The sequence below is a fragment of the Stegastes partitus genome, unplaced genomic scaffold, assembly GCF_000690725.1.
Source record: "Stegastes partitus isolate 25-593 unplaced genomic scaffold, Stegastes_partitus-1.0.2 Scaffold639, whole genome shotgun sequence".
NCBI lineage: Eukaryota > Metazoa > Chordata > Actinopteri > Pomacentridae > Stegastes > Stegastes partitus.
This window is the reverse complement of record NW_007578370.1, coordinates 163417-186455: the sequence shown is the minus strand read 5'-3', so window position 1 is coordinate 186455 and position 23039 is coordinate 163417. Positions and strand designations below refer to the sequence as shown.

General features: G+C 44.1%; 1 protein-coding gene across 4 annotated transcripts in view; it reads left to right on the top strand.

Moving 5' to 3' along the window:
* Positions 1-23039, top strand: part of LOC103363191 (membrane-associated phosphatidylinositol transfer protein 2) — a 58087-nt gene that overhangs the window by 11419 nt on the left and 23629 nt on the right. For 3 of the 4 annotated variants that reach the window (XR_520490.1, XM_008289837.1, XM_008289836.1), the window contains exons 2-15: positions 6588-6830; positions 11157-11371; positions 12102-12223; positions 12850-13083; positions 13217-13552; positions 15118-15213; positions 17479-17583; positions 17683-17747; positions 18698-18942; positions 19160-19349; positions 19596-19715; positions 19821-20035; positions 20169-20344; positions 20695-20865. Coding sequence is in view for 3 of the 4 variants with exons in the window: in XM_008289837.1 (XP_008288059.1) it covers positions 6753-6830; positions 11157-11371; positions 12102-12223; positions 12850-13083; positions 13217-13552; positions 15118-15213; positions 17479-17583; positions 17683-17747; positions 18698-18942; positions 19160-19349; positions 19596-19715; positions 19821-20035; positions 20169-20344; positions 20695-20865 (2368 nt within the window). In the remaining variant the exon portion in view is untranslated. Of the gene's footprint in view, positions 1-6587; positions 6831-11156; positions 11372-12101; positions 12224-12261; positions 13084-13216; positions 13553-15117; positions 15214-17478; positions 17584-17682; positions 17748-18697; positions 18943-19159; positions 19350-19595; positions 19716-19820; positions 20036-20168; positions 20345-20694; positions 20866-23039 lie in introns of those variants that run through there. The other variant, XM_008289838.1, reaches the window with a different exon arrangement.

Here is a 23039-nt window from a genome sequence, read left to right as displayed (position 1 = left end):
AGGAGGCCTTAATTTGAATCAGCATCTTGTTGCTGCCAAACAGTCACACTGAGCGACTGATGGGGATGTTTGGGAGAGATTGTCTAAATGTACCAAAGCATTTCCTATCCTGTGGTCCGTGGGTTACATGAATTAGTTAATGGAACGGACAAAATGCAAGTGTAGCGATGCTTTCCTTTTCTGTATCTGCCGGAGTTACATAAGACCGCTCTCTACGCAGTTGATTTAGGCTGTCTGAGCGCTCGGAGAGAATGACAGCAAGGGGAGATCCTCGTTTAACCTTGGCACGTAACTGATTAATCCAAGTGTAATTTGCATATAAGGTCATCTAATTTTGGTTTGCAGAATGAAGCGTGGTGTTGATTAGAGATAGAGTTGGTATGTAACGGGCCCGTTTTGGAAAACGGTGGGCTGATGAGCACCACTGAGGCATAAGAAAACAATGGCTCCAATTATTAAAGCAGCTTAAAGTTCTCAGCAGTCACTAGGCACCAGATTTATTTATGTTGAATTTTAATTACATGCTGCGGGGGTATTAAATCCAAAACTTGACTTATTTTCCACTGGTTCGAAGCTTCGGTTTGACTCGGTGAGATTAACTGATGTGCACATCCCGCGATCGTGCACAGCTACGCAGCCATATAGTTTGAAAGAACAAAAATAGCTGATATCATTGCAGCAGCTAGACATTTCAGTTGTTTTTTTTTAAATTAATTGTAAATCGCTCTATGTGACATTTCCAAGCAGTAAATGAGCAGCTGTGACATCCTTTAAGAATATCTTGCCAGTGTGTATAGATAGAGGGCGATTAACAATTTGTACAGCTGAATGAATCTCTTTTACTAGTAATTAAACTTTTCTTACAACGCCACGCTCGACCGTGTGCGCGCGCATGATGGTTGTTCTTGTTCATTGCCTCCCTGTGTAGGCTCATTTTTAGAAGCAGCTCTTGTTTGCAGGGCTACTGTAGGAGGAATAGGACGAGGAGGAGAAGGAGGAGGAACACAATGGAGGAGATGCTCACAGGGTGTCAAGTATTTTTAGCTTTCCCCTTGTACTGCGATGAGTAAAGAACAAGGGCAGGTTGTGCATCCCACCTCCGTAGCCTGTGGAAGAGCACGGGCCTGAGGGACGGAGAGAGCGCTGACCATTTTATAGGACGCACCGTGGGAGCTTTACGGTATAGGAACAAGATGACGCATCAGTTAACATGATCGTACGGCTTTGTCGGCTTATAGTGATGGCGATTACTCATGTTGTTGTAGCTTTTTGTGTTGTGCTCCCGTGTTTGAAGATCTCATTATGCTGCATCCTACATTTGTCTCTTTTATTAGTTCAGCCCCAGTTTAAAACAACTAAATAATGGATCACTGAAAATGTTTTCCCCTCTCTTTGTCCTCCTTTTTTTTTTTTGGAGCTGTGCATTATGTGGTGCAGCCTACAAAGAAACCTGACCACTTTTTAAATACAGGGAAAAGGTAAATGTTTGCTCACCGCTTCAGTGCTTTATTGAAGTCAGGCAAAGTAAAACGTGGTCTTTGTCCGCCCCAGCTGCACCTGCATACTACACCGAAATACTCCAGCCTCTCTCCTGTGGAGCATATAAAACGGTTAAATAATAAAAGCTTGATTAGTACAGGTACATTTGTAGATGAGGATGAAAGTAGCATTCTTGATTAAGTCCTAACAGGAGCACATTTTGTATGGTGTGAATATTTTTTTGTACTGAGTCAGATAAACTTATCACATTTATGCTCCTTAAAGACTTCTATCTTGTGCCCTTATAAGACACTCAGCTGGATACAGAAGTCTAATCTCAGTATAATACAGTGTGATGAGATTAGAATTTTATCTTGTGTAATTTGAAATACGTTCCTCTTTAGCCGTTACAGGTGGAAGGTAAACTCCCTCACACTAGCCATGTATCACGCTGAACCCAGCGCAGACAGAATTGTCTCAAGCCTTTTGACATTTTAACTGGATTGGTGGTTAAGCCCATCAACCCGATCAAGGGTTCTCGTCACAGGCTGAGTTTGTGTTTGCGGTGGTTGTCATGGCTGAGGTTGTCTCTGCAATATCAAGGCAACACTGTGAAACTGATCTATGGTATTTTAGGCAGTCAAGGGGCTGAAATTTTCCACTTGTGTTTTAAAGGGGTCTTGCCTCCGGTCACTCATGAGGGAAATCCTGCTCCCCCCACCCACCCACCCAAACTCCTCTGGGACTCACCACCTTCTCTGGTGCTCCACCTCAATGTGGTGTTTTGTAAAACATAGCTAAATTTAAAGGGGCGCCACCATTGTGGCCTTTAAGTAATGCCTCCTGTGAGTCAACTCGACCCTCCCAGTGTTCTGTTCAGTGTCTGACAGCAAGGCCCAGCTGTTGCTCTCTGTGCTGTGCATATAGCTGTCAGTCCTGGGCTATATGTTGCATCTTCGGACAGATTTAGTAATGCCACTTTCCATTATTGTAGTAAGGACAGGACTGCCTGAAGCGGCAAAGAAAATCACACTCAGAGTGAAAGGTGCGTAACATGTTGCAGTAGAAACAAGAGCCTTGGGCCTGAGATGACTAATCCGGTCTTTGTTTTGTGGAGTAAGCAGGTTTCATCTGTTCAGGTCACTTAGCTGTGTTTAGAGGTGAGCAGATGTGCACATCTCCGAGCGTTTTTTTTGTTTGTTTGTTTGTTTGTTTATGATGACTCTTGTACTCACAGATGTAGCTGTGTTTACAAGAATCTTCCTTAGGGCTTCTGAGGTGCCTCGTGCATCATGTTGTCTGGAAAGTTTCACAGACTGATGTGTTCCTGCCACTGCCTTTAATTCAGCCTTAAAACTGATTTTAAAGCAAATACCTTGATTTTAAACAGTCACACCCCTTCTCCTCTGATGGTTCATCACACCTTTTTTAGAGGCAGCATCCACACTTCAGGCTGCGCGGTCCGGCCACAGCTGGCGGACTACGGAAATGATGGTGGGAAGAGGTACAAAACACAATCCCACTCAGAAGCGTCTTGTAGTTATGGCAGGCTTCGGTTTTGTCGAAACAGGAGCAGGAACATTGGGGGCTGCTTTGTGATGAGCGCTGTGCATTGGCGTGTGCTGCTATTGCGTCACTGCCTAGAGGGGGGCAGAGACTGTATTTTTAGAAGGGAATGAGCATATTCTCTGAACAAACAACGTCAAGCACTCTGCTTGCGTATGCTTGGATTATTGTGACCGGGCTATTTTTAAGCTCTGTGTGTGAGAGTGCTTTTTTTCTGGGTCAAGCATGGTGCCAGTACTCTCTCGAGGCTGCTGGTGGATCATGCATTACAGGTCTTATGCTGTGCACAGCATCTGCATCAGTCACAGAGGAAAGAGTCAGAGAGACACAGGTTTAAATCACCAGGAGTGTTTTTTGTGTCTAGAATACAGCTGTGGTGGAAACATAGGGATTATATTTGTGGAGCAGACAGATGTTCTTAGTATCAGGTAATTCAGGAGGCTTTATTAATCTCTAGTAAGGAGAATACTTTGCAAAAATACATCTTTGTGTGTACATGTGTTGCGTTTTATTTTTATAAAGTTTGCATATCCAGAGATTTGGGTGTGTCTGTCTTTGGTTCTTGCTTCCATGAGTTGCGAAAACTGCACCCGCAGAGGGAAAGAGAGAGGCTGGAAAAACGGTGTGCCACAAGATTTCCATGTTTTGCTGAAAGCATTGCTGAAGCTAAATGTGATAAATGGTTTATTTCAACTGCAACAACAGACTGTTGAGAGGTGAAAGTTGCAACTAAAATTGAAGTCACAATCTGTGCCTGACAAATCTGTTGACAAGTCTGTGGACATGAATATGTCCCTCATTTGCCAAGTCAGTATATAAATACATACATGGACTAAAACATTATCCTGGTATTTTGGTGGTTGAAGCCAGATATGAGTGTGTACTTTAAACATTTTGCTTGCCAAAAATGCAACCAAAGTGAACTTATTATTATTGTTGGCCGCCTCATTGGTGTTATTTTTTACAAAAGAGTTGTTGTCTGAAAAAAATGTAAAGCAAAAATTCTGTTACGTTTGACAAAAATCTTCATACAGCCAGTCCGAATAGTGTTGCTGAAACAGTAATTCAATCTATTTTAGGTCATTTCTGAACAAAAAGAATTAGTCGCGGCTCTAACCAATAGCAAAACTGTCATAATCCTGCTTGGCATTTGGTGGCATAACTCACATGCATGAGTATCACTACAAATCCCTGTGCAGCAACATGACCTCAGGCCGGACAGAGCGAGCCTGTGAACTGTACGGTGTCCCTCTGTTAAGCTGCTTGTTGCTTTTCCTGCTTTTCTGTGTGTTTGCGATGCCCTCCCTCTCCTGCACTTCCTTGTGCGTGCATTGGCCACTGGTGGCTGGACTTTGATTTACACAATGCCCATTCTCAGGCAGATAATCAGACAGTAAAAGAATCTGTCTTATCATGTCACACTGAGTGATTTCCTGATCGGTACAACTGTCACATCCACAGTCTCTGGCCAAGACGAAATTCCCAGAAACACTCAGACGTTTGTTGCGGCATCAGCTGCAACCCGCTTTCATACTGTTGCCACATTGTTGAACCATGCTTCAAGTAAACAGTGAAGCTGTTCATCAACACTGTCAACACGTATAAATACTGTGACTTTCCCCCTCTAAAGCTTGGCTCTAACATCTAGAGGCTTCTCGTGCTCCTGAGCCGCAGGCTTTTCTCCGGGCCTCTCCAGCTAGCCTAGTTTTATCCTAGCCTCTCCCAAGAGTGTAGTTATTTTCAGCAAAACGTGGCGTTCTGCTCTGATTTTGTCAATGCATTGTTCTCCAGTGTAAAGCAAAGACATTACATTAAAAAAACGTATGGAACACAATGGTACTTGTCGTTTTTTTTCACCAGAACACCTCCCTATCTGTTAGTAAGCAGCTGCTCCGGGTTGGGAAGCTGCAGCTTTGTCCTGGCAGTGCGTCAGAGCGCTTATTAGACCAAAGCATCCTCAGCGAGGAGTTGCAGGAAGAAGCGCCCAATAGGTGGAGGACCAGGACCATTGGTTACACCAGGAGACTCATCAAAGCTGCTCTTTGTTTGCTGGATAAGTGACGCAGCAGGAATAATAGTGTGATTAGAGAGACTGGGCCGGGTTCCAGAGCCAGGTCTAGTTTGCTGCCGTAGGTCAGAAATGAGTGAATATTGGGGTTATGCAATGCTGTGTAGTCACATTTGGATGGGCCGAATGGAGGCAGTGCCAGGATGGTGTTGTTGTCTTCCCTCACACGTACTGTACAGTAATGTGCAGTACAGTCTCCTCAACACTGTGACTAAGATGCTGTCCATGTTGTTTTCAGCAGAACACAGAATGTACAATCCCTTCATTAACCCGACTCTTTGTTTAAATCTTTGTTTTTGAATTATTAACTGGTTTGGAGCTATTTATCAAAACAATCTGCTAATCCAATTTGGAGAATATAAGAGAATCACCTGGGATTCAGCTTGTAACAATGTTAATTGATTCCCATTCATGAACTGGAGGAACCAGGTTTTCTTTTAAATAATGTGCATCGTTGCACGTGCCATCAGTCATTTTGACAGAAGCATTCTTTCAACTAGCTGATATCTTTTCTTCCTTATTGACTCCTCTTCAGTTAATGTGCCGCCTTTGCTGACACCTGCGATATTTAATTTAGATAAACTCCTACAACAGTGTGCCACAGTCATGATCTTGTTTTGCACTTGCCTAGCTTTGGAGAGCTGTTCTTGCCTTAGCGGTCAAAGCAGACTCCTGCAACTCACGCCACCCACACGTTGCGTATGTATAGCCCACACCTACCCCTATCTGCCCAGTGGTTGGAAAACAATGCTTTGTGTATTTCCAAGGCTGCTATTTGTGAAACCTCGATCATGCACGGGGGGCTCTTACAACGTTATGTAATGCTCCCCACTCAACTGTAATCCCTCTTACGCTGAGTGAGCCCCCATGTGACGGCGCTGGAGGGTTGGGAGAGACAGGGTGGCTGTTGGGACCGTCTGCAAGGCACGGGTGCTCTCCGTAGACTCCGGCCAACCCCCCTGCACGCGCGCAATGAGCAGTGGCCTGTGTATAAGAAGGGAAATTAATCCTGGGAAGTGCCTTACTTGGATGTGCGATGCTGGACGTGGAGACGCGACGCTGATGCTTGTCCTCGGTGTCAAGGCTCGGAGCAGATATACACTAACTACACCGAGCATATGTCCTGAATGACACTCCGGCTCGTCTCTCCTCTTCATCTGCGTGTGAGCCACGAGAATGAATCTTTGTCCTCGATTATGCATAAAGGAACTTCGCAGCTTCAGAAATTACTCTGTGTTGACATTTTGCTTCCGATGAATGATTTTTGCTGCCGCTTTCTGTTGCTTTTGAGTGATGGATGTTGACGGAGACGTGTTTTGAAGCAGCACTGGGTGTTTTCAGACGTCCGTCATCAACTTTACCAGCATGTTTTGACTGTAACAAACACTACTGATCGGTTGTTTGTGTTTATTTTTAAATATGTTCACAGCTCGCATACCTCATGGTTTTTGTATTTGCTTCTCCCCCCCTACAGGAACCATCAATGTGGACTTCAGCTGGCGATTTGACAAGTCACATATAGGAGCACCCGGAGTCTCTCCTTTCCCCTCTCCCCCTCCCTTCCCTCCGTCCCTCCTTCCCCTGTTCCCTTATCAATCTTCTCCCTGATCCCCCTTTTCCCCCTTCTCCAAAATTCACCATGCTTATCAAGGAGTACCGCATCCCCATGCCCATGAGTGTGGATGAGTACCGCATCGCCCAGCTCTATATGATTCAGGTGAGGTAACAACGCCTCGGTCCTTGCCAAATTCTCAACAGCACACACCTGTCCATTTTGATGCAGAAACCAGCAGGCCAAAAAAACAAGCAGTCGGAGAAGATAAATTAACACAGAAAATTTCTTGAGAGTGCAGTTGCAGCGTACCCAATTATGAAATGATTGGTCACATGGTGTGTGACGCTGGTAATGGAACAAAGAGCGCTTGTGTGCTGATAGATTATCCAACCTAAACTCTCTGAGGCCGGCTGCATGTTTCTTCAGGAGGGTCGCGCTGCTCTTACTGGAAACTCGGAGCGCACAAACCCCTGCGATGGAGATGGACATTTGCTTTGTATCTGTCAGATAGTTTCATTTGTCAAACCAGGCCCTTGGCTTCAGATGAAGGCTTCTGTGTTAGAGCTTTAGGGTTTTACAGCTGCAAGCAGGAGAGGTCCATTCGTACAGCTTTAGTTATCCTGTGTGGCAACATATTTTCTCTTCATATGGCATGTGTACATGGAGGAGGATTTATTTAATCCAGTGGTACTGCCAGGTGCGATGTGAGCAGCAGTGCAGAGGAGAGGTATGAGTCAGGCTGTGGCAAAAATTCTGCTGTTTAGTTACAATTGTTTGGATATATTGAACACATTTAGGTGTATTTTTCTGTTTAATGCTGATCCTGACTCTAACCATTCTGCAGTTTGTTGGGATTTGAGCTGCATGGTTATGTAATGTGCATTATAAGTGGCAGCGTGTTGAAGAGCAGGTTGAAGTTACACGCCCGTTTGATCGGGTTTGTTTTTTTCTTTACTTTTTTTTATTAGCTGGGCTCATTGCATCTTGTTTCTTTAGTGATCTTATATTGTGGTGTTCATGTAAACAAGATTCATGTTTATCAGGGACTGCGTACAACCAGAAGTGCACAAGATATTCATAGTTGATGCATCGAGTGAAATCAGCAGCTAAATATGGTAAAAATATGTTGAGTTGGAGTTAGATACACATACATGGGAGCTGCACAGTTTACTTGCATCCCTCAAAGGAAAACAGCTCCCCTGTATAAGTTAAACATTTAGGGCTTGTATGAGGAATCCTCAGCATTCCCTCAAGCTTTTGACCTCACCATCGAGAGGCCTCTCCTACAGTTGTTAATCTTACACCCAAATTAATGAGTGTTTACGTTGACAAAGTTGTCTAAAATTCACATCCACCCACTTGTATAACAAAACGACAACACCAGCTACAGATTTATGCAGCCGTAATGCCTCAGAGGGCCTCTCCTTTTTTTTCTCTATGTACTATAAAAACAATTTGTCTCAAAGCGTTTCTGTCAGTGTCTGAATGCTACACTGAAATATTAGTCGTAGTAACAATGCATCACTGCAAATGTAACCCCTGTCGGCAAGAACTTGAGATTTTCTTGGATGATTACGAGCCCAGAAAGCGTATATTAGTCTCTAAAAATAATATTTTTCAGTTGGCAAACTTGTTTGCTGTTCTGTTGTTTTTCTTCATGTCCTCTCCATAGTGTACCAAACGGACAGGTAATCCAGTTGAGCTGTGGATGGTTGGTAGCATGACTCAGCAGACATGCCCCAAAGCAGGCGTTTTAAGACAGCACAAACCAGTCGCTGCACCACACTCGATCATTTCCTTGGCAGTTTTGTTTTATTGGGCCGGGTATTCTGGGGAGTTATTAATCCTGTGAAACACATAACTACATTTTTGTTCTGACTTGCTTCGCTCCCAGATAGGTTTCTTCAGACGCGTTTCTTCAAGACAAAGACGGTACACGCGCGCAAGCAGGCTTACACGAAGCTTTAGTCTATGCTAAAAGCCCCTGATATGTGCATTCTGGAGCATTTAAACAAATCACGTGACGAGGAATTCTTTCATTAGTGACCCATAGTTACCTTTCCCCTGACCCCACCATCTCTACACAGCCTCGTTGCTGTAAGGCTTCCGTCACTATGGCAACCATGACATCAGTGGTCAGGTTTTGTTCACGAGAGGGAGTGAATGAAAAGAGGAAATGGAGGATAAAAAGAGAGGCTGTGTACGGAGGGACGGGAAGAAATGAGAGAGGGGGTGGAAGGAAAGAGTGTGTGGCTACCCTCGCTTCATTGCTGTATGTTACCAGGGCAACTGCTGCATGTAGGCCTGCCTGCCTGCCTGCCTGCCTGCGATCCATCCCCGGTGTAAGCCTTATAGACGAAGCCAGGGCCTTAGGACAGCCTGGCTATATCTTCACCTCAACAGGCAGTGCCCCACCCCATGTCTCCTCTCACTTCCTTTTCTTTGCCCTCACGCTGCCTTCTTATTTGATAGCTAATTGTAAATTCCTTATCAGTGTAGAGGGATTTACGAGGAAACCGAAGAACGTCGGGAGAAATTGAATACGAGAGGTTCTCATTCATTCGCATCATGTCTCGACTAAGCTGCTGTATCTGCGGCGTTAAGTGAAAAGCAGCATCTCAAACAGGAAACATGCCTCACTAACTTGATGGCAAGAGGAAAAAACCAGGATGTGACTCTCATCCTGTCAGAGCAGTCAGATCTAAATGCATACAGTAGGCTTTCATGATTATAGCTTTAATTTTGTAACCGTTTGATGGCTGTTTGAAGAAAGGTTGGCGCGAGAGAGAAAAAGACAGAGAGAGAGAAGGAGAGAGAGAGAGCTATGTGGCAAAGGTTTTATACCAGAAATTAAGCTCAAAGCACAACAGGTACTTTGTTTTCTCTACTGAGCCAGAAAGTATTTAATACTAAAACAGACGAGAGCCTCCTTCCACCTCTGTCAAGGCAGTTGTTAGATATCCAAAAATACCTCCTCCTGTAAACTATTTTGTCATTTCTGTTCCCCCACAGGTACAGTTTGTCCCTGCATACAAAATGGACAAAGTGTGCTGAATTCATTAAGATCCAACATGACATTCAGTGTTCATTTAACTTTAAACATGGTATCTGCTCCCTCAGTCCCCCCCTGAGGGAACAGCTAAGCCCTGGCCAGTGTTTTGTAATCTTTTTCCTGGTGAACTGGAGAGAATCACCCTTCGCTCCAGGGGGGGAGAAAAAGAAGAAGAAGTGTCGAGGCTCTGCACTTGACAGGCTGCAGTCACATGTCAGGAACCTAATTAAAGGGATGATCCGCTGCAAAACACAACTTTTTTTTTTTCTTTTTCCTTAAGTGCTGACATGATGTCAAGATATTTCTGTCCAACATTTGGAGCTGTCAGCTGTAGACAAAAGAGAAAAATAATTACATTCTGAAAACTCAGCAAGTCTTCTTACATAATGATGATAAAAACGCACTTATTCTGCTGTGACCTTATTTGGATCAGTCTAATCGAATTCTAAGTTGGAAGCTTGTTTCCATTTCAGACTTTATGAAATTGTGTACACACGTTTTTGTTTGTGTGTGCGTATTTCTGTAGCTGCATACATTTTTCTAGTGTTTCTACGCATATGGTACGCTGTAAACTTGACATTTACTTCAACTGCAGCATGATTCATTGTTGAGTTCCTGTCTCATGTACCGGCTGCGTGTACGTTGGGTTTGACAGCGCTGTGGCGTCTGTGCTGTGTCTTTGGAGCTGTGTCTGGGCTGTTGAGAGCAGGACGAGTGGCTAATGAATGACCTGTCAGAGGTAATGAGTTCCGGAGTGCTGGATGCTTCATGGCTTCCTCCTCCCTGTTGTACCGATTCACTGGCTGGCCTGCATCACATCTTCCCACTGGACTGACTGGAGAAATCTGTCCCCCTATTACCTTGTTGCTGCACTAAATAATGCGTTGAACAAACAGGAGAAAGACTTGACAACTGCTGATAAGACAAAGAGAATAGATGATACATTAGGAACCTCTGACATTTACGGCCCTTGTACCTTGCTCCCTGTTTTCAGTATCATCAGCACTTGGACTATGCTCTCCTGTTGGGATTTTCTTGTTTCGCTGATTTCATAACATTTACAAATTTACCTTTTGCCATGCCCTACATGTCTGTCTTTGAAAGTTTGAGTCAGCTAGCCGTAACTCTACGCAACTGCATCAGCAGGCTCCACCCAGCCTCTTCCTTTCTGCACCTGGAATGTAAATATGGGAAAGGTGTGGCTCCACGAGCGGGTTTTTGGGCTTCCTGATTTGCAATTCAGAACTGGCAGAGCTTTCAGGAAGCTATTAATATTGGTGTGTCCTGTCTTGTGTCATCAGTCTGCTCACCGTAACAACTGACTGTGTCTGCAAAAGGCGCCACATCCATTCATTTGTTTGTTTCAGTTTCTACACTGCTATAATGCAAACACTGTGTCATCTCACTGTAGCTTCCTTTTGCTGTTTTTCCTACAGAAAAAGAGCAGAGAAGAGAGCTGTGGTGAAGGTAGTGGGGTGGAGATCTTAGAGAATAAACCCTACACGGATGGACCGGGTGGAACGGGCCAGTACACCCACAAGGTCTACCACATTGGCATGCACATTCCCAGCTGGTTCCGCTCCATCTTGCCCAAAGCAGCGCTTAGGGTTGAAGAGGAGTCCTGGAATGCCTACCCTTACACCCGCACCAGGTGAGGTTTGCTCCCGTAAGAAGGGCTTTTAGAACAGAAGTTTACCTGCCAAGGCTGCAGAAAGTTATTATGTCAGTATTATAAAGCCTGTGTGCACGTGTGCCTGACTGCTGCAGCTGGTGGATGTAAACACATTCAACCCCAACTTGTGTGAAAGATAATAATTCAAACTCCCTCTGTGTAATACATAAGTGCCATGAATAGTTATTTTGATAGTGCCAAGTCTGAAGTCCAGCTGTCTCTCAATAAAAGCCAGGAGAGAATAAAAACCTCAGAGCAAGTTGTCAGAATATTACCTCGCAGACTATCAGATTGGCATGTGGCCAGCAGCGCTCCCGGGCTGCTAGACGTTGATGGCCCCTCATTCTCAGGGTGTCAGTCTGTTTGTCCGTGTGGGGCCTGACAAACACAGCGACGTGAAGGTGCTGAAAAGAGATGTGCCCTTGACTGTACTGTCAAGATATTGATAGACTCCAAGTGCCTGTTGACACATCTATTCAACCAGTGACAGTTTTGCTGCAGATGCCTCAGATGCAACAGATGGGCATGGCTCTCATGTCTTCTACCCTTAGCAGTGACAGTATGTTGTCACTTTTAATACAGTATTTCTGATCTTGAGCCTTTTTAGTAAGAAAATAAGTCCCCGAATGAAGGCATCGACCCATAATTCACTCTTGCTTGCTGGGACTCTTGATCTGTTTTTTTGATTTTGTTACGTGTTCTCCTTCAGATACACCTGTCCTTTTGTGGAGAAGTTCTCCATCGACATTGAGACCTACTACAAACCTGACACTGGCAATCAGGCTGAAGTCTTCAACATGTCTGCAGCAGAGAAGAGACAGAGGAGTATTGGTGAGACCGTAGATCTCAGTTCTGAAGTTTTATGACAACAAAAACTCGTATTAAAATACTGAATATTGAGTTTTTGGTCACAACTTTTAAAGTCCACTGCACTGCAAGTTCATTACACCTGCCTCCATCTAGATATATTAGAGAATCAATACAGCAAGTAGTGATCTTTTCATGCATTAGTTATTTAAGGTGTCAGGTTCTTGTTAGTCGGTTTCGTCTGATGGTGTTTTGATATCTGTCCTCTTGTTACTCAATCATAAGCAGTGGATGAGGCCCACTTGTGGCAGTTAAATGGTACAGCATCTGTTTTTTTTCTGTGGTTGAGCGCATGTTTGCCTATTGAAAACAAAAACGAATGCTCGTAGGCCGTGCATAACCCAGTTAAACAGGGTTTGTAATGATTTTATTATTTTTATTTATCAGTCTTCCTTGTGCATCTGATGAGTTTTGTCAGACCGAAATTCAGTTACAAAAGGAATTTCAAGCTGTTAAACACAAGCCCATACATGTTGCACCACCCCACCCATTTAACTACACATCATGACATGATACCCAAACAGCAGTGACATGGTTCATGCAACACATTCCAAACACCTGGCCCTCTCAATGTAATTTGTCTTTGGCAGACCCAATCGACATAGTGACAGATCCCATCCCCCCTCATGAGTACAAAGCAGAGGAAGATCCAAGGCTTTACAAGTCAGCGAAGACCCAGAGAGGTCCCCTGAGGGACGATTGGATAGAAGAGTACAACAATAACCCAGGGAAGACCCCCATCATGTGTGCCTACAAACTCTGCAAGGTGGAGTTTCGTTACTGGGGCATGCAGTCTAAGATTGAACGCTTCATTCATGATGTTGGTGAGTAAACACATGTGGATGTTTAAGTCTTTCGTGTAATGTTGTAGTTTGTCACTTATACTAAGAGCATATTTTGAGAGGAGCATTATTCAGAATTTGATTTTAGAATTTTAAATTGAATACAATTCACTAGGTCTGAGGAAGGTGATGGTGCGTGCCCACCGGCAGGCCTGGTGCTGGCAGGATGAATGGTATGGTCTGACCATAGAGGACATCAGGCAGCTGGAGCTGGAAACCCAACTGGCCCTGGCCAGGAAGATGGCCCAGTTTAGTCAGGCGGAGGAGGCCACCGAGGCCAACGGAGGGGCTCCGTCTCCAGACAAAGACCAGGAGGTTAAAGAGGCAATCAGCTCCATTGAAGCTGAGGAAGTGGTTGCCAGCACAGGAGGAGACACTCTCCAGCCACGAGGCGTACTCACCAAGCAGTGGTCCACCTCCTCCCGATCCTCCCGCTCATCCAAGAGAGGAGGTGAGGAGCCCGGCGTCGTCACCCTTTCACCAGTGCAGCCTCTGTGTATGACAGTGTGTGAAACTGGTGTCAGAGGAACCTACATCCATTGTGTGTTGTTCTCCACTATACATTTTTCAGCTTCTTTTCCTGGAGCTGTGCACCTGCATACTCTTTCCTTCACACATTATCATGTCTATATTTACACTTCATCCTGCCTTGGAGCCGTATTTGTTCACACTAATGTATACTCACATCAAACTCAAACTGCCTCGTAGGTAAACACAACCAGTTGTGATATTTGAAACCTGTCCACACTTGGAGCTTGAATGTGAAGAATTCATTGGGGTCAAGCTTCAAGCTGGTGCCAAACTCATTTAGCAATTTACCTTTTCATTTGTGTACATTTTTTTTTTCTTTGGTGTTATTTGTTTGTTGTACATCCTTAACTATAAAGCCTCAAAATAAGTCTTTTGACTATAAAATTCTTGCACCTCCCCGTAAAGCTGAAAGTTATCTGTTAAAGTTTGCTTGTACGTAAAGAACTGAAGCTGTAGTTAAATTTGTAGCTGCACAGGACGTAGACTAATGACATTTATGTGGTTCAGCTGTTCACAGGTGTACACACTGAGAGTCGCCCCCAAGCTGAATTAATCAGAGTCTCCCGAAGACCTCTGAGTTCAAATTGTTGAATTGGTGTTAATAAAGTCAAACACACCAGGAGCAGCTTCTTAGTATGCAGCCTCTGCTTTTGTGCCACGCTTTGCTGTTCTGTCCGACGCCTGGTGTTAATTGGAGTGTTTTGACTCTGCATAACGATATTTGCTCACACCTCCACATTCGCTGTACTGTCCGGCTTCTGTCCTCCCACCCCTTCCCACCTGGGTTATTTTTAGCAGCAACTTTGACATCACAGACCACATGTCCACACACACCCATCTCGAGTGTCGCCCCTTTCGCCAAGGTAGTGCTCATTGTAGCTGCCACTTAGACCCTGACTCTCATCCAGCATGCCTTGTCTCACCCCGGTAACTCCCCCCCTGTGGTTTTCTCCTGGGCTATTTTTAGCAGCAGTGCTGACATCACAGACCAGAGGAGGCTGACGCTCCTCACACTGACCCTCCCCTCCACCGCTGCTGTTTCCTTCTGTGCGCTGACAGCTACAGCTGTGCCCCTCTCTCACTGCTCCCCACCCCACCTTCTCCTCTGCACTAATGATATACGAGGAATAAATTCAAGACATGTGACAGACGAGGCCTGCTTTTAATATTTCCATTTTCCTCAGCTGTCATTTGTTTTTTGTATGCTTTTTTTGGTGCGCTTGTTGCTTGTCAGTGTTACATTGGGCCTCACTTTTCACGCACCACCCCTGACCACCAAGCAGCCCATCTGTGATGAAGTAATTGCACCACAGAGACTGTTGCATGTTTATATAACACTGTGTGTGTGTGAGGTGGGGGGGTTGTGCAGCATTTCTTTGTTATAGCGAGTGTGTGTGTTAGAAAGGAAAAGAGAGAGGCCAAAACACATGTCCCAAAATAACAGTGAATTTTTTTTTGTGTCTTTGCTCATGTTTGGTTTTTCAGTGAGCCCGTCACGTCACAGCATCTCAGAGTGGAGGATGCAGAGCATAGCGCGAGACTCGGACGACAGCTCGGACGAGGAGTTCTTCGACGCTCATGGTAACCACTGCTTTGATTTTCAATTGAAGGTGTATTTATTGTGCTCAGTTTTCCAAGAACCTGCTTGCTCCGCTTTCTTCAACTACTCTGCATGCATCTCTTTAACCACAGATCAGTTCTTAAGCTTCCCAGATACCCAGCATGCTTTGGGGCTGCAGTTGAAATAGGTGGGTGTGGTGCAACACCCGTACTCCCTGCTGGATGAGTTTGGCTGAGGACACGAGCCAGGTGTCTCATCCTGACGTCAAGTTCAGAATCACAATCGTCTCTGCCCACCAGTCCCTCACTCACCGACACACTCCGGTTCCTGAATCATCATTTAAACCCCCCCGCACACAAGCACAATCCCTCACAGCTCATGATACATCCCAGCAATAAACGACCCCCGTCAAATAACTCAGCAGTGTTTGTTTGTGTGGTGGAATTGTAACTTACTGTTTAGTCATGATGATGAGACGAGAATAAAATTGTGCATTTTACTGCCATTTCTTATGTTAATGCTAATTTTGCTGCAGTCATTAGTTTCTACGTTTTCTAATTTGAATACGTTGCTGCTCATGACATTGTGAGTAAGTGGAATGCGGTAATAACAATGAATTGTGCTGACATCTGATAATTCATTATGTGCTGCAGTATTAATGTTTGTATGGATTAATTATTGTGTGCTGGGCGTCTGAAGTAAAAGCACATTAGGTTTTATCAAATGAGCTGATTAAAGTTACGGCTACACTGTCATAAATTAGAACTCCCTACCTCCTGTCTCCCTGAAGGTTAACACAGAGGTTACTGCTCCAACACCCGTTTCACTCAATTATGATTCTACAGAGACAACGTCATGAAATAAGCAGTTATTTAATCATGATAAATAAATGAAGTTGGTGTATCAAGATGAGTTTATACATACAAACATAAGTGTGTGTGTGCTTTGGTGCCTGGATGAATCACATGATGGAGAAACACAAATTAAATATGGAAACAGACTGACTTGGCTCAGATTGCCTCTGATATTAGATTTCTGTCTGTAAAGTTTGTTTGTGATCACGCTCCTCCTGCAGTAATCATCTATTATAAATACTTGAGAGACGCGCAAATTTATTTTTAACTGTCATCTGCCTCTGGCTTTTTTTGTGCAAATTAATAAAGAAGTTTTAAGACGGGAAAACTCACGATAAACACCACATTCAGCATGTCTGATCCAACCAGTGATGGTGCACTTGTCTTCTATAGCTTCACAGATATCTAGAACTACTCACAGCTTGCAAATGAAGCTGGAATAAAACCTCATTTATCAACCTAAAGCCAGGAGGTGAAATGGAAATGCTGCTTTCCCCTTTCACTTTGATTTTTACCTATTTAAAGACCGGATTGTTAGACATGTTTATTAAGAGACCAGAAAGATATGGAAGCAACTGAGGAAAATACTTAAAAGGCAGTTAGAGAGACACTTGACGAACTGTTTACAGAACACATAATCCCGTAGGAGCTCGAACAATTTAATGATATAAGACTTGAACTGGCTGCAACCTCCTGTTGGTATTCAAAGCACGTCATCCATTTGATTTCTAACATTGTTTGTTTGTAACTACTGTGGGAGTAAACTGAATTACACAATATTTATACGTTAAATTTATGTTGAAATATTCAGTTTGTTATCATAAACTAAAGTGAGCAGGAGGCAGCCATCTGTTTGTTAGACATGACAACACTGGCAATTAAAAAAAATTGCTCCAGGAGAGAAATTAGATAAAAAGAATCTGTTTAGGGGCCTGAACCTTCCTTTTTAAATTCCACATTACTGTCAGTGGATGGATAACCCAGTCCGTGCATATGTTTAGACGCATTTAATAGACACATGAATATTTAATGGTTTGGTAAATTGATTTGTGGGGAGTTTTTTATGGTTTAAACAAAAAAAAAAAACATCACTGTCCTCCAACAACTATCTGTAAGTTTAAATTGCAAAATAACGGATGCTTATCAGCAAAAGATACACTTAATGAAAATACAAGTCCTACTGTGGATTTAATGTCCAGGACAATGAGTGGTGCTTTACATCCACTAGTTATAAATAATCTGTCTACGGAGTGATTGGCAATACATTGTGGGAAAGCCGTGACGAGGTTCCCTTACATTTGTGTTGCCCTTTCTTTATATACCATTTTATACAAATACACATTTAAATGTAGGTGTAGTAAGACATTTATAAACCCTGGCTGGCAAAATACACTTCATCTGATCTCAACTTACCTCGTGTTTCCTCTGCAGAGGATCTCTCCGATGGCGAGGAGGTCTTCCCGAAGGAAATTGCTAAGTGGAACTCCAACGACCTCATGGACAAGATTGAAGCCGCAGACACGGAGGAGACTCCCGGTATGATGAAGACCACGGCCGGGCACTTCATCATCAACAGCTGCACTCCTGTGATACTTGATGTTAAGAGAGTGTGTGTGTGTGTGTGTGTGTATTCAGGTGAGCTGTTCAAGGAAATGACCGTGGATTATGAAAGGGCGACCAGCGAGGAAAGACTAGACGAGGTATGTGTGTCAAACATTGAGTGCGTGTACTAACCACAGTCCTAACCGGGTTCTTCTGATGCAGTTCCATGTCTGAAATGAATACTCCCTTGCAGAAAAAAATTCCCTTCAAGACCCAAAGCTTTTCTTGACTTTCTTTTCAGTTTATCTTTTACTGTGAGAAAATACTATACCAGGCTTTAACCTTTGGAGGATAAGAGACGGACTGTTTGTCCCTGAGCCTCTCTGTGCTCTTGTGTTCAGATACGTGACTCTCTTAGTGGCCAAGCTGATAGCTCTCCCATTCCCACCATCATGGTAACAAGGCACCAGTCAGTAAGTAAAACGTTTTGGCCCCAGTGTACTGTGGGCGGCAGTGGCTCCACAGAGACCTCCGATCCGTCCGGACAAACCCAGTACTTACTGCCCCCCTGCCCTTTTTCCTTGCCGTTGCCCAAACCCAAATCCATGTGTACTCCTCAACCTCACCACCGTGTGTTCAACCTCCGTGTACTTACAGCTGTGGCGTTGAGTGTACATCTAGTGCTTCTATGAAAATGTGAAGTTTTGGATCAGGCGCATAAGACAAAACTACACATTGTTCTGTGCTATTTAATGTGACATGTCCTCAGGAAGCATGGTTGTTGTTTGCTGTTAGTTGAACAGTTGTCCAGGTGGAGGTTGACTCTGTTCTGTATCCCTTCATGGTTCTCCGCCCCTCTATGGCTGTGAAAAGAAGGTCCATGTTTGAAGAGATGGACACAAATAGTCACAAATCATTCATGACAAATAAAAGTGCAAAGGCATTATTGTTTATGTGTGATTTTTTTTGTCACTCAGTAAGCATGCTGTCTTTGCTCATGCTAATCCAGTAAATAAACTATTCATTGAACATTCTCCAAGGGCTGTTATCCTCAGTGTTCCCGACCGTCACCACTTTTATTTATTTTTTTTTAATGTGCTGTTCCCAGGAGAGCTCATCCCAACAGTGTCTGCAGCCTTCCAAGATCCATGTGCTCATCTTGGTCCTGCATGGAGGGAACATCCTGGACACAGGCGGAGGAGACCAGAACAGCAAGCAGGCCGACGTCAACACGATTAGCACGGCTTTTGACACAGTCATGCGCGTTCACTACCCCGCTGCTCTGGGACGCATCGCCATCCGCTTGGTGCCCTGCCCTGCCATCTGTGCCGAGGCTTTCTCCCTAGTGTCCAAGTAAGAGGCCGCACATGCACAGATTTTTCTGCAGGCTCCAAGCATCCAGTATAATTACTGAAGGTTTATGTTTACTGGCTGTCACGGCTGTTTGATGATGATGGAAAAGGTCCAGGTGCAGCTCATGGCTGTTGTCTTCTCTTCCTGTGTTGATTCTCCTTGCGCTTTGAAACTATGTTTATGATTTTTTGTGTCCATTTTTTGTCTTTTTTGACAGCCTGAACCCTTATAGCTACGATGAGGGTTGTCTGTCCAGCAGCCAGGACCACATCCCACTGGCAGCTCTGCCCCTGCTGGCCACCTCAGCACCACAGTACCAGGAGGCTGTGGCCACCGTCATCGTCCGAGCCAACCAGGTGTATGCTGACTTTCTAAAGTCGCTGGATGGGGCTGCCTTCTCTGGACAGGTCAGGCAGATTTTTTGATAGTTTTTGCCACTTTAGAATGAGTAACAGTGTCACACATTTGAGGCAGGTGCATAATTTTATCTGAGTTGTAACCTTTTAGAGTAGTATAATAAAACTCTGAAAACATTGTCTCAGGTGATGGCATACACCTGTTTAACAATACATGTAATTATTTTTTTCTTATGTTCAACCTGTACCCTAAGGATCTACATCATAAATGTTGTTTCTTATCCTTGACTTCTTTAGGTATGCCTCATTGGAGATTGTGTGGGAGGAATCCTGGGGTTCGATGTTCTGTGCAGCAGCAATCAGACAGTAAATGAAAGCCAGAACAGCAGTCGCAGGGGCAGCGTCATCAGTGTGCAGGTAAGCGAGAAAACATGCAGTGTGGTGAATGCACAATAACCACAATAACCTCAATTATGCTGTAAGTTTTAAAAAAAAAAACATTTTCATGAATCGTCCCTACAGGACCAGGACTTGCTCTCTCCTGGCATCATTGTCAACAGCGGACACGGATCAGCATCTCCGACCTTGGAGGGCAGCCGCCACCTCAGTCGCAGCAACATCGACATCCCTCGTGCCAGCGCAGGTGACGACCCCAAGAGGCAACTGCCGCGTAAGAGAAGTGACTCCTCCACCTACGAGATGGACACAATAAAGCAACACCAGGCTTTCCTGTCCAGGTGTGTTGTGTGTGGATGACAAAAATCCTCACCTGGGAAATAAAAAAGAAATTTGTCCTTTTTTCTTGCACTGTCAGAATGTGATTTATTTTTAGGTCTACAACGGGTAAATGACTTTGTGCTGTCCTTCCAGCTTACACTCCAGCGTCCTACGGAACGACGCAACCTCTCGCAGGTCGAGCAGCAGCACTATGCTGGATGGAGGCTCCCTAGGGAAGTTTGACTTTGAGGTGTCAGACTTTTTCCTCTTCGGCTCTCCTCTGGGCTTGGTGCTGGCCCTCAGAAAGACTGTCATTCCTATGTTGGATGGTAAGCTACTTCGTACACAGGAATGCAGTGTTTCTCTTGTGGTGTAATCAGTGATAGCAAACATTGGTGACAGTGTGGAAAGTAATTAATCAGCTATCTTATCTGTAAAAGGGAAACACATGTGCCTTAGGTGGAAATGTACTTGTTAGTATAGTGGTTTATAGGCTGTATTTAAAAGATATATTACCACAATATGTATCTGGTTGATCTTAGCGATGCCTAAATGTTCGTGGGCTTCATGTGTTTTTCAGAGAAGATATATAAAGAAGCTGCTGTTGCATAACTAACTTCCATCCTTCAGGTTCTTCCCTTCTCCGTTCTCATTTCATCGGTTTGATTTCTCCCCCTAGTGGCCCAGCTGCGGCCTGCCTGTCAGCAGGTCTATAACCTGTTCCACCCGGCCGATCCCTCTGCCTCCCGCCTGGAGCCTCTACTGGAGAGGAAATTTCACCTCCTCCCTCCCTTCAACGTGCCCCGTTACCAGCGGTTTCCCCTGGGAGATGGAAACTCTGCCTTACTGGGTGAGCCCCTTTGCACTGTAATGTAATGTAATATCAGTAAATATTCAATTGTAGAGTTCATGTAAGTCTGATTAGGATTTACAAAAGCATACATAATGTATATTTCCCTGTAATATAATGGCTGTTCAATTTCTCCTTTTAATTTACGGTCCCATCAGCTGACCCTTCAGATACTGATTGTAACCCACTGTCCTTTTTCCCATGGATGCATGCCATAGATAACAGATGCTTTAAAGACGCCTCAGTAGCACACTACGAGTTCACTCGCTGAGTAAACACTGTCTCAAAGAAAAATGAAACATTTTTCTACCGTTTGTACTTCAACGTCTTTTGTGAAGCAGTTTATTCATCTAAATGTGGTCATAGTCCTGCTGGTGGTTTCTGTTTGGATTGTTCATTATAATGGAGTAACCCTTAGAGCCTCACCATGTTTACACAAACCTCTGTTTGTTATTCTCGTAGATAAAGGATGCAGAAATTAGTAAGATAGCTAATGAGCAGAGGATTTTTTTTCTAAGTTATATATCTTCCACTATTGGTTCAGAGACTAGGGCTTATTACGGAGGAATATGAGGGTTAATAAGCTGGGCAGGCATGTAGATATTTTTTAATTCCTTCAGTCCAGGGTTTTGATATTACCTTAAAGTGATCATCAGATGAGCTGTCACTGAATACCCTCGGGTCTTCCTTGTCTAATTACCCAACGCTTTCAGTCGTGATAAAGCATTTAAGATACATTCAAGTAGTCAATTGCCTGTTTCCAGCCTTAGAGCAGGGTGATGTGATGGTACACAACTGAAGAGTAGCTGTGGTCCAAAAGCAGTGGGCTCCACTAAGGGCTTGACTCGTTCTTGTCTCACGTTCAGTTGTTCTTGCTTCATATGTTTTTGTGTCTTCCTTGTCTTCTTTTCTTCCTCCTCTTTCGGCCTCCTGTCCCCATATCTGCATACCTCTAAAACCACCCCTGACTTCTGCCTCCTCTGCCCCTCCACCTCCCTCTGTAGTGGAGACAGTCCAGAGCAACGCTCAGCTGCTACTTGACAGCGGGCCTCCTCTGTCGCTTCGCTGTCAGGAGACCATCAGTGAGACGTGCATCCCTGTACCTGTGCTAAACTGGCAGGAGGGTTCCTTCAAAGCCACACCCGCCACTATGGAGTGTGTGTAGCCTCTCCCATTCACCTGCGTCTGTCCTGACCCTCATTAGCTGTGTTTCTTTTGTGTCTTCTTTGTCCGTCTGTCTTGTTGCTACGTCCGAGATGCTTGGATTTATTTTAACCTACTACATGTGCTCTCTGAGTATTTCCATTGCTGTTGTTTCAAGAGGCTTGTTTCTAGATCCAGAGACACTGATAGGCTAGTATCTAATCTTCTTTCTAAGTTGCTGCATATAAGAAATTTACATGAAGGATTTCTTTTCTGTGTTGAAATAGAAATTATGCCAACTTGTCACATTGTGCCATGGGAATACTTTGCAAAAATCTAATAAGCATCTGTTGTGGTTGTGGGTTTTCATGTTGCCATCACATATTCGTGTCATGTTCAGTGTTGTGAACATGCATCAATTTGTGTTTGTGCTGTGGTTTTAGTGTGTCTGCATCATCTCCATAATATCTTAATATTGATGTCGGCAGAGGGTATTTCTGCCGTCATCTAAATTTTGGAAAAAGGTTTTGTTGTGAACTTTGTGCTGCTTGTAATGTTGTGTTTGCACCGTGAACTTGAAGCTTTATCCATACATTCTAAATACACTGATCCTTGTGTTTCTCCTTGTGATAATGGTCAGATTTCATCTGATTTATAGAACCTGCAGCACTATTCTATTATGCCATAACAAAGGATTTTTACATATTATTACTTTGCTATTTGATTTAAAAAATAAAATAAAAAATCACCTCCATAAAAGGTGCTAGTCCATGGGTATGACTGTAACAGATGTGAACATTTGTGATTTTACATCCACTAAGTGTTTTATGTGTTCATATGCTGGTCATATGTCGGCCGGTTAAAGAAATCTGACTTTGGCCACCGTGTGACTGCGTTGTGGTTTCACGTGTCCTCTGAAACCACGGTGCCTGCCGTCACATTTCTCTCCTGCCGCCCTAACCCACATCTCCCCTCCCTTCCATCACTGTGAGTTCCCCTTTCCTGTGTCTCTGTCTAATGGGATCTCCTTG